The sequence below is a fragment of the Osmerus eperlanus genome, chromosome 7 (genome assembly GCF_963692335.1).
Source record: "Osmerus eperlanus chromosome 7, fOsmEpe2.1, whole genome shotgun sequence".
In the NCBI taxonomy this organism is placed as follows: domain Eukaryota; kingdom Metazoa; phylum Chordata; class Actinopteri; order Osmeriformes; family Osmeridae; genus Osmerus; species Osmerus eperlanus.
Window position 1 is genome coordinate 13,825,752 of NC_085024.1, and position 11,146 is coordinate 13,836,897.

The following is an 11,146-nucleotide window of genomic DNA, read 5'->3' on the forward strand; positions in this document are numbered from 1 at the left end:
AGAACCGGGTCATGAGTTCCCTCTGGGATGGAACAGTGCCTTTACTAGGTTCCCCAGATGTTCTTGAGGGAGAACCCTTTTTTAGATACCCTTTTTGGTTCCGGTAGACCGTCGATATAACAGCATGTTTTTAGATGTTCTGTCTGTGATGGTGTTTCAGGTGTGCTATGGTAATGTTTGATTTCAATGTGTTGTATTGGTGTTTGAGGAAATCACTGTTACATTATGTTTCAATCCTCACTGTGATGGTGTTTCGGACACATTGTCAGATGGTGTTTCTCATCCCTCTCACCTCCACACTCCATGGTCTCCTCCAGCGGGGCAAAGCCCTCGGGGCACTTCTCGTAGCAGCGCCCTTTGTGCAGGTAGAAACCCGACTTACACTTGGTGCAGAAGTCTTTGCTGAAGCAGGACTCACAGTTGTCTATCCTGCATCCTGGTGGAGAGAAAGAGTGAGAGAGAGAGAGAGAGAGAGAGAGAGAGAGAGAGAGAGAGAGAGGGAGAAAGAGAGAGAGAGAGGGGGAGAGAGAGAGAGAGAAAAGAGAGAGACAGAGAGAGAGAAAGAGAGATAGAGAGAGAGAGAGAGAGAGAGAGAGAGTTAAAAACCACAGTACAGTACGGCACAACGAGCTCGTCTAGGAAAGTCATTTAAACTGCAGATGATGGACGGATAACCCCCCCGCCCATTCCCCCCCCCCATTCCCCCCCCCCCCCCCCCCCACCCCAATACCGTCTGCAAACACCCTGTGAATCATGTGCCCCGGGGGCTCGGCAGTATTTTAGCCCTTGTTTAGCCCGACAGGCAGCTTTTTGTGTTGGGGGGGGGGGGGGGTAACGGGGGTATATGAACAGTGATGGAAGGTCACCTTGCCCTGACTTCTCTCCGCACAGCCAAGATGTGACATAATGTTGCTTACACTCCGGCATTTCAGTCCACGGAGCGTCCACAAAGAGGAAACGGCAGATAAGTCATTCTAATAGTCCACATTCCTCCCCGTGTTCGACAGTAGTTCATCTGGCGTTCTTTACATGCTCCTCGCTTTAAAGTCTGGATTCAACCCGTACGGCAGGGTCCTCCGCTGTTCCTTCCCCCTGTCGTCTGTGTTCAATGCCGGGGAATGTCTCGCCCCCAGCCGTCGGTGGAGGTCCTGAGTGTGCTGTGTCACGGTCGGGTGAATGTGTTGGACTCAAACAAAAACACGCCACCCACTGCGTTTGCTCTCGCCCCGTCAAAGTGTTATCAGACACGGCAACACTGGAGAGGAGCAGGATGGCTTTTAGTGATTACAGCGTTTGGCAGGAGTGGGAACCCCTGGGTTTTGTGTGCGCGCCGCCTCCGAGGTTCGGCCGTGATTTGTGGGGTGGGTGGAATGAGGAGTGGGGAGGGGGGGCGACGAGGGAGAGGACGGGGGGGAGGGAGGACTGTGCGAGGAGTAGGTGAGTAATTGGTAAAAGGAGGTGGATGAGGGGGCGGCGGGGGGGGGGGGAACCCAAACATTCGGATCCCCCTGCCAGACGCGAGCGCCGATGTGTTCAGTGAGGAACGCATCGCTGCACTTATCATCCCACGCCCCACCCTGCTTGCCGAGTGCGTGTGCGTGTGTGTGTGCGTCGATCACAGCGGACATGTCACCAGACTGTTAGCCTCCACATAGCCCTCTCAGACGGGGCTAAATTACAGCAACGGAGGCGTGGCGGGCGACACACAGGGGCCCCTGATTAAAAGGTGGCTCCCTGGGCTGTCTAATTTATGAAGCTGCTCAGAAGCCCCAAGTGGCAAGATTACCCAATAGGGTGTTGGGTAGCCACAGCCTCCATCCCTGTGGGGTGTGTGTGTGTGTGTGTGTGTGGGGGGGGGGGGGTACTGGAGGCAGGCGGGCTCCGGGACCTGGGTGGTTCTGGGGGGAAAGGGGGGAGGTTTCCCTCCAGGACTTCCTCCAGCTTGCTACTGGGATTTTCCAGGTAGGTAGACCTCTGGCCCTCAACGGTTTCTGCGCGGTAACCCTATATCGGGGAATGGGTGTTTCCACAAGTGTTTGTGTGTGTGTGTTTGTGCCTGTCGTGTGTGGTGCAGTGATTATCCACATGTAGCACAAACAGAGACAAGGCCTGCTCTTTGATCTGTGACCCTCTGAAGGCCCAGAGAGCGTTCTCACAATCACGCCCCTAATTACACCATCTCTCTGTAAACATCTGGCCCTCTACCACCTCCTCACCTCCCCCCCACTCCCCCTTCTCCCTCCTCCTCCCCTCCATGCACCTCTTACCCTGGCTCGGTCTCCCATCTCTCCCCGCTCCACCTCATCTCCCCCCCTCTCCGCCTCCACATTCCAGCCAAAATAGGGGGTGTCCCCCCCCTCCTTCTCCTCCACCACCCCCCCACCCGTCTCACTTTGAACCCCTAAGTATGGCCTCTCTCTGCCCACTCACTCTGCTCTCTCACGCTTCCCAGACCAGCCTAAACAATCCACGCACGCACGCACACACACACACACATCCACGCGCGCACAAACACACAGATACGCACACGCGCGTACATACAAACACACTCCACAGCGAGCTGGAGACACGCCCACATTGCTGTGGACCCTGTGGCATACCTTCTTAAACCACAGACCTCCCCTTCCTCCTCTCTCCTGACAGGACACAGCCCTCCTCTTCCTCTCTCCAGACCAGACACAGCCCTCCTCTTCCTCTCTCCAGACCAGACACAGTTACACAGCGCTGGTGAAGCCGTGTCAGAGAGAGAGATGGGGTGGAGCAGGGAGAGATGGGAGACCAGGCAGAGTAAAGTTTCAAACAAAACCTTCAACCAGGAAGCTACTGGTCCGGGGTGATTTGTCTATATAGGGTTTCAGATAATAGATGAGGCCATGCAAAACAGATGACCCGGTTTGTTGAGGGGATGCTGGCTCGGGGTCAGAGGTCATTCAGAAAAGGGAGGAGGTCCTAAACTAATACATCCCTGTGTCAGGTTATCAGTCCAAGGGCTGTCTAGGACAGCAAGGGGCTATCTGTCTCTGGGCTGCTGGAGATATGCAGAAACTCCCACGGGCTTCTGAACCAGACTACCTCGCTACCCACACCCATCCCTAAACGCAGCCCTAAGGCCTGGTCCTAAACCCAAGACCCAAGCCCACAACCATAAACCCCAGGCCCTAGACCCAGCCAGGTCAAACCACCCCTGCCCTCCTCCCCCGTGAGCCCCCAGCCTGTGTGTGGTCAGAGTTCTCCTCGGTACGCAGGATGGGATTAACCTCTGCTAGACATCAGCATGTCTTCATCGAGGTGCCTCCGGCAGACTAATGAGAGATAATGAGGTCATCAGGCCCTGGACAGGCTCCATGTTCCCTAGCTCTAACCGCATTACTAACCGCATTACTAACCGCATTACCAGCATCGTCATCTTTATCAATGTCAAGAATAATTGTTACTGCTACGATGGTACTGACTTGGCAGGTCAATCTCTAAGCCAGTCAGCCAGTCAGCCAGCCATCTATTTATCAAACCAATTAGCCGCCGAGCTAGCCAGACAACTTGTCAAGACGGCAATGCATCCTACAGCCAAACAGATGAACATCCACTCATCCATCTATTTATCCAACGATCCATCCATCCAGGCAGTCATCCAACAACAAGTCATCCAACCAGCCAGTCAGCCAGGCCAAGTTCAGTAGGAAACAGCCTGATAGGCCCACATATGCTGTCACTTAAACGTATTCAAACAAATAGGAAATGATCTAAACCGTTAATCACCGTTCAAAGACCCAAACCGTCTTTCACAGTCCAAGAGTGGTGAACTACAGAGACAGAGGGGGGGGGGGGGGGGGGGCGTTGGGGCGAGTTGTCAAGCCAATCAACAGTCGGCAGAGTCCGGACTGCCGAGCGGAGCGGGGCCTGAAGTCAGCTCGCTGGGCCGCAGACGGCGGCCATGTTCCTCCAGCCCCTGGCACGGCCGGCCAGGAAAACCAGACCTGTTTTTCCAGCCCCGCTCTCCAAGCGCCGGTGTCACCGAGGGGAGCTCTGCTCTACCCTCACTTTCACTCTCCCTCTTCCCCCCCTCCTCTCTTTCCTCTCTCTCCATCCATCTCCGGGCCCGTGGGTCTTGGCCTGCTCCGGGATGTCACATCCGCCCATCTCTCCCGGCTCGCCACGCCGTGTGGAGCCCTGAGTGGCAGCAGGGCAGGTCAGGGTGCAGGGCTCCCATGCTCTCTCTCTCCCCTGTGGTTGGGGGAGGGGCGGGGGGAGGCGGAGGTGGAGGTGGGGTTCGGCTCGAATGCTCCTCGGCACCGTAGCGCTCGGAGGGGGTCGACTCGTGGTGGTGTTGCTGTCACTCAGCAAGAGACCCGGAGGGCAAGGGGCGAGAGGAGAAGGAGGGGAGCGCTACGAGGTGAGAGAGCGAGAGGATGTGATATACGGGAAGAGGCGCGACGTGCACGCGCGGGGGGGGGGGGTGTACAGAGAAAAATCAAGAGAGAGAGAGAGAGAAGCGGGAGAAGGGGGGGGGGGCGAGGGTTTGTCAGGTAACACTCCTTCTGGGCCATACTTCGAGAACAGGCCGGTCAGCCAGCTAACAAACCCAGGCTAACCAACCCCCGCGTTCGTCGATAGCTTGGGCTAGCAAGCCTGGGTTTTCAAAGCCTCAGTTAGCCAGCCTGGAGTAGCTAGCTGGGGTGCATTCATCCTCCAGCCAGCAGGCAACACTGGCGGCGGGCAGGCGAGTGGGTGGATAGATCGAGACAGCCCGTCCACGCACACCACGTACAATTACACAGTGTTTTCGAGGCGGGCCCCGCTGCGCTTCAGCCTGGGCCACACGTCCCCTGAGCAGGGCTCGGGTTGGTGTGTCCATTGTATTGTCTGGCAGATCTGGTTATGCGGTCTGCAAAGCTGTGATGATTAACTGTCCTTTTGGTAAGATGCTACGGCCAAAAGCAACTGGTCTTTTTCTCTGGTTAGAATGTGCAATGGAAATACCCACAGGCAGTGACGGAGAGAAAGGGAGAGATACACTACAGAAACAGCGAGCAGATGCCAGTTCTGCCAATGCAGCTCTTGGGGCATTATGGGTAAGTTCCTGTACAGCCCTGGAACCTGATTGGCTCGCAGAACTGACGAGTGGCTGCTGTCCACCTCCACCACAGCTCCCATGATGCACTTTAAAGCCAAACAGTCTCACAGAGGTGTACCCGTTTGGACGTAGAACACAGAGAAACACTACACGGTAATACAGGCTTATTTAGTAACATATTTTTTGTACGAGAGAGAGACCCAATAAAAATAATTCAGAACTGGAAATTAGAAAGTGTAAAAAAATATATAAAGTACCGTGCAAAAGTCTTAGGAACAATAAAAAAAAAAGTTAAGGAAACATGCTTTAAGAAATAATGAAATTTAACAGAAAGTTTTGCAAAATTGCACTTTTATACTGCTGCACAAATTATATTACATATATACAAAAAATTCTATTACATATATTTCTTTGATTAAATGTTGCATTCAAATCTGATACACTTAAACGCCGCCCTCGAAAAAATGCATCAACATCAAATTTAGATTTACTATAATTATTATTATTTTTTTTATACAAATAGGTACGGTAAAAAACTTTCTGCATCACTATTAGTATCTTCATCTGCCTCCTCACCGACGAGACACCAGAGATGTCACCTACTAATTAATAAACTGCTTTGCGCAATTCCTGTGTTGTTCTTAATTACAAATTAAATAATAATAATAAAAGCTGCCCTCGTGTACACACCGCCCTCATCGAAACATGTAATTCAAGAAAATCTGTAGCATTTAATTGAAGAAATACAGTATAAGATTATTATTTGTGTAAAAAATCTTGGGTGCCCAAGACTTATGCACAGTACTGTATATATTTTGTTAGTGTGTGTGTGTGTTTGTGTGTGTGTGTGTGTGTCGGCACATTCGGCAGGAGTTCACATTAGTGAAAGGACCCCCAACTAGAAGCCTGATTCCCAACAAGGGAGCTAGGAGGATTCAGTTATCACTGCAGATCCTACCTGCTGGGCATCTGTCTGACACCCCAGAGACCGCTTGGCAAAGAATCAGCTTGCTCCACCTTTAGAGGCAGGAGAGGTGGCCCATGTCAAACATCCCCCCTCAGCTGCTGAGAGGAGCGCTGGCACACAGGCCTCGAATCCACATCCAGTAGAATATACCCCCCCCCCCCCCACCTCTGTCTCTGGCTTGCCTGTACCCGGTCAATCCACAGAACATTCTGGAATGGGATAAGATCACACAGACGGACTTAGCTGTAATAACACGCAGCTGCTCCCTAAGTGATTTCAGAGGCCAGGTTTTGAAAGCCCCCCAGATAACAGAGATGTACTGCCACGTTCCCGGTGCCTCCGGAGGGGGCCGGGGGGAGCACACCACCCTCCTATAGCTCCACCGGGGGTGCGGGGGGGTAGCCCTAGTGCCAGACTCCATCCCAGCCCCCCAGCTCCAGCCTCCACAAAATGCTGCCCCCTCCCCCCCGCCCCCCCAAATGCGGTGTCAGCCTCTACAATCATCCTCCGGCGGCCTCGCCGATTAGCCGGACAGCCCGGGGCCGGGCAGAACCGTCCCGTCAGGGTCAGGCACGGCAGAGGAACAGCGCTCTCGCAGGACATGACGGACAGCGGGAAGGTCAAGCTCCGAAGCGGGATTACGGAGTCACGGAGCGGAGCGGCCGTCGGATCAAAGAGGGCCCGGGCTCCAAGACGTGATGCTCCGTGACAACGGCCGGAGTCAGATCTGGGAGCAGCGCGTTCCCACTGGCACTCAGATTAACCAGCCGCACGTCAGTAGCGCTCAGCGTCAACCCGGTACAGAAGGACGGACGGATCGAGGGGGGGGGAGGGGGGGGGGGGAGGGGGGGAGGGAGGGGGAGGAGGCGGAGGGGGGGGAGGGAGGGGGAGGAGGCGGAGGGGGGGGGAGGGGGGGGAGGGGGGGGAGGGGGGGGGGAGGAGGCGGAGGGGGGGGGCAAACAAGACGTCTTTCTCCTCCAATTTTCCCTGACTTCGTCAGATAGGGTGAAATGACTGCAGGGCCTTCCGTCTCCGGCTCTGTTGTGGGGAGGGAGGATGAATGTGTGTGTGAGGGGGGGGGGGTTAGGGTACTGAGTGTGGTGGAGGGGGGAGGGGTCCAATTGATACCAGAAGTTTAGCAGCAGCCAGGCCTGTTGAGTCTGTTGGGAGCCATCTCACCAGGACAGGGAGAGGGTGCAGACATCTTAGCGTGGAGGTGAGAGGGCTGTTTTCAGTGTCTCTACAGTAACAGTGGATTTGTATGCATGCACGTGCACTCATACGTTTGTGAGTGAGCGTGTGTGTGTGTGTGTGAGAGACTGTGTGTGTGTGTTTGAGTGTGTGTGTGTGTTTGTGTAGCATGTCTGCAGCCCTGGGCCAGGAGGTCCAGGCCTCTCCTCTGAGACTACGTTTCAGCGCGTCTGTCAGGAGCTTGGCTGACATCCCCTCATGGGTTCAGGTTCCTCTCCTCTCACATGAAACCCTTCGCCAACACCTCCAGGCCTAACACAGCCCAAACACACCCACTCTCCCAGACCAGAGGAGGACAGGAGAGGAGACGTGTAGAGATGAGGGGAGGGGAGACGTGTAGAGAGCAGGGGAGGGGAGAGGAGACGTGTAGAGAGCAGGGGAGGGGAGAGGAGACGTGTAGAGAGCAGGGGAGGGGAGAGGAGACATGTAGAGAGCAGGGGAGGGGATAGGAGATGTGTAGAGATGAGACGTGTAGAGAGGAGGGGAGGGGATAGGAGAGGAGATGTGTAGAGATGAGGGGAGGGGATAGGAGAGGAGATGTGTAGAGATGAGGGGAGGGGAGAGGAGACGTGTAGAGAGGAGGGGAGGGGATAGGAGATGTGTAGAGAGCAGGGGAGGGGATAGGAGAGGAGATGTGTAGAGATGAGGGGAGGGGAGAGGAGACGTGTAGAGAGGAGGGGAGGGGATAGGAGATGTGTAGAGAGCAGGGGAGGGGATAGGAGAGGAGATGTGTAGAGATGAAGGGAGGGGAGAGGAGACGTGTAGAGAGGAGGGGAGGGGATAGGAGATGTGTAGAGAGCAGGGGAGGGGATAGGAGATGTGTAGAGAGCAGGGGAGGGGATAGGAGATGTGTAGAGAGGGGAGGGGAGGGGAGGGGAGGGGAGGGGAGAGAAAACGAAAGGAGGGGATAGGAGAGGAAAGGAGAGGAAAGTAAAGCAGAGGGGTAGGGGAAGGGAGGGGAGGAGGGGAGGAGAGGACAGGAGGTGGTTAGAGAGGAGAGGGAGCCATTTCAAATAATTGGATTTCGGTATTATTCTTCGCTAGGATTCATGGGAATGTTGTTGTTCCCTGTGTTATAGAAAGTACAACGTTGGGCATGTGTGACTAAAGGTGTCTGCTTCAGGTTAGGGAGGCTAATGGAACTGCTGGGAAGGATGTGGAGAAAACACTCCATCAAACTCAATCCAACACAGAGACGGTGGAAACGGACGGATGAAAATGTCTAATGTGAACGCTGGAGCTGTTCCCCTGTAATTCGTCTAGGCAGGTTTATGGTTGTAAAAGAATGAGATCACATATTAGCTTGCTAAGGGCCTCGGAGCCAGGCGTGTTTGAGACGGTCGGTTGGGTGATCGTGGCAGCGCTGGCCACGTCCTTGTTCGGAGACGCGGACAGTTCCGAAGCTTCCGCGAACAAAAGAATCTGGGCGTTTCGAACTTGGAACGACCGCACGTCTCCCTTGTCTATCTGAAAGCCTTGTCTATCTGAAAGCCCTCGACTCTGGCTGCGGTACTGACCCGCTAGGCTACGGGTTCGGAGGCCCCGGCCTGGCCCTGAACCCTGCGGGAGACGGAGTCCGTGCTCGCCCCCCCCCCCCCCCCCCCCCCCCCCGAACAACCACGTGTGTGATTGCATCATCCGTTAAACATGTACGGCATGTTCATCCCTTCTGGTTAAGCTGCCGTGACCAGACCATAAATCTAGAGATACCGAATAGGGGATAGTACACAGGGATGAGGAAGGGGTGGGGGGGGGGGGCAGGAGAAGTAGAAGAGGACGGAGGAGGAGAGGAGAGCGAGAAACAGGACGGAGCCGAAAGAGCGCGAGGGCGGAGGAGGTCGAGATGAAGGGAGAAAGAGACGGAGGGGCGAGACGAAGAGCGAGGGAGCCCGGTGAAGAGAGAGAGAGAGGGCGGGGACAAGGGTGAAAGAGAGCGGGGGAGTAGGAGAGGAGAGGAGACACGGTGTGGGGTGGGGGGGGGAGAGAGGAGAGGAGAGGCAACGATGGGGGGGATTTTTTGGTGCGCGTCGACTTACGGGAACACATGTTGATCTCCGGGGTGCGCATGCCGTAGTATCCGGAGGGGCAGGCGTGGAGGCACTCGCCGTACTGACGCATCCTCTCGCGCCGCAGGTACAGGAAGAGCTTGGGCTGGCAGTTCACGCAGCCGTTGTCCTTGGAGCACACGGAGCACCCCTTGCAGATAGGGTAGGCCCCATAGCTGGCTGTGGAGAAACACAGGGGCCAAGGCAGGGATGTTAGGGCACACAAAACAAACGCACGCTGCAAGCCTAAACAACACGAGCTCCGCCACTTAAACACAGTACACAACGTCGACTTGTTTCGTGTCACAATTTTCACTCATGCTACTATCCCTTGGATTCCACTCTACTCAAGAGACTGAAATCAAGCACGCCCAAACGTGTTTGCCAGTATTAGCTAAGACTGCTTGTCTGGGTCAGCAGGGAACGATGTCTCAGCATCTCCTGGGTGGTACAGCAGGGGATGAGAGCCCTGTGGACGACCTCCCCCACAGGGATGAGGGGGTCATCTTGAGGCAGCCGACTCCTCCAGCAGAGACCACATCGCACGGCGGTTGAACCCGAGTACAAGGGGAACAGGCGGGAGAACAGGGGAGCCTCTGATTGCTGGAGCGCTGGGCCCCGTTCAACAACAATTTGTAAATTCAGGCAAACTCTGGTTCCCCTCTCGCCGCGCCGCGCTCTGGCTGCGAGCGCCGCTCGCCGTCTTCGAGGACAGACGCTCGGAAGACCCTGACCACACGGGCTCTGGGGCGCCTCGGGTTGCCGTGGGAACGCCAACGGAGCCCGTCCAGCCCATAATAAGCGGGTGCCTTAGTGCACGACTCCTCGGCGTTCCGTTTACAGGAACACGTCCTTGGGCGCGGACGATCGCTGTGGATGAGAGACACAGCTATTGATCCCAGCCAAGGTTTAAATGTCAGGGAGAGAGATAGGGTAACCGCTCTCTCTGAGAGACCTACCGCCGAGCTGGACGGAACACCATGGAGGGAGGGAGGGAGGGAGGGAGGGAGGGGGGGAGAGGGAGGGAGGGGGGGGAGGGAGGGAGGACAATGGGAGACAGCAAAGCTTGTTCCTAAATTGGCCCTGACTCCCCCTATTATATATCCGCGAGCAGGTCCACCCGGGCAGACCCAGATGCTGAGTGGCCTCGCCGAGGACAGCAGCTAGGAATTCTGGAAGAAAAAAAAGAAACGGAGCGCCATTGTCTGACTTGGATTCATCCATTAGAGGACATGGGAAGAGAGAGAGAGAGAGAGAGAGAGAGAGAGAGAGAGAGAGAGAGAGAGAGATAGAGAGAGAGAGAGAGAGAGAGATAGAGGGGGGGGGGGGGTGGGGGGGGATGGGTCTGCAGCCAGACGCCACTCAGTCTGCGAAGCCGGGGGAGAGAGAGTGGGATTTAACTGGTCATCAGGATGTGTGTGTGATCGTCTATGGGATTAGGACTACCATACCACCTCATCCATCTCACACAGATTACCATGGCCTGGGTCCATTACACACACACACACAAACACACCCCACACACATCCAGACACACTTAAAGCCTCGCCTACCTTTCCATCCATCACTTCTGTCCACGGTTGAAACATATCTCTCTCTCTTTCTTCCCATCAATATCTCTTTCCCTCTCCTGATTTCTCTCCACCGCACCGCTCCTCACACACTCTCTCTCTTCCTCAATCGCTCTCCCTCCTCTCTCTTTCCCTCCCTTCTTCACTGGGGCTATTTACAAGGCTCTACAACGGCTCCTCTCCCCCCACGATCACCCAGATTCTCCCTCGAAGCCCCCGTCGGATCCAGGTCTAACCGTGG

General features: G+C 55.4%; 1 protein-coding gene across 1 annotated transcript in view; it reads right to left on the minus strand.

Moving 5' to 3' along the window:
* Positions 1–11,146, minus strand: part of rspo2 (R-spondin 2) — a 42,970-nt gene that overhangs the window by 16,686 nt on the left and 15,138 nt on the right. Inside the window, exons 3-4 of the mRNA XM_062465038.1 lie at positions 9,326–9,514; positions 293–436 (exon numbers count right to left, since the gene is read on the minus strand). Coding sequence (XP_062321022.1) covers positions 293–436; positions 9,326–9,514 — 333 coding nt within the window. The remainder of the gene's footprint in view (positions 1–292; positions 437–9,325; positions 9,515–11,146) is intronic.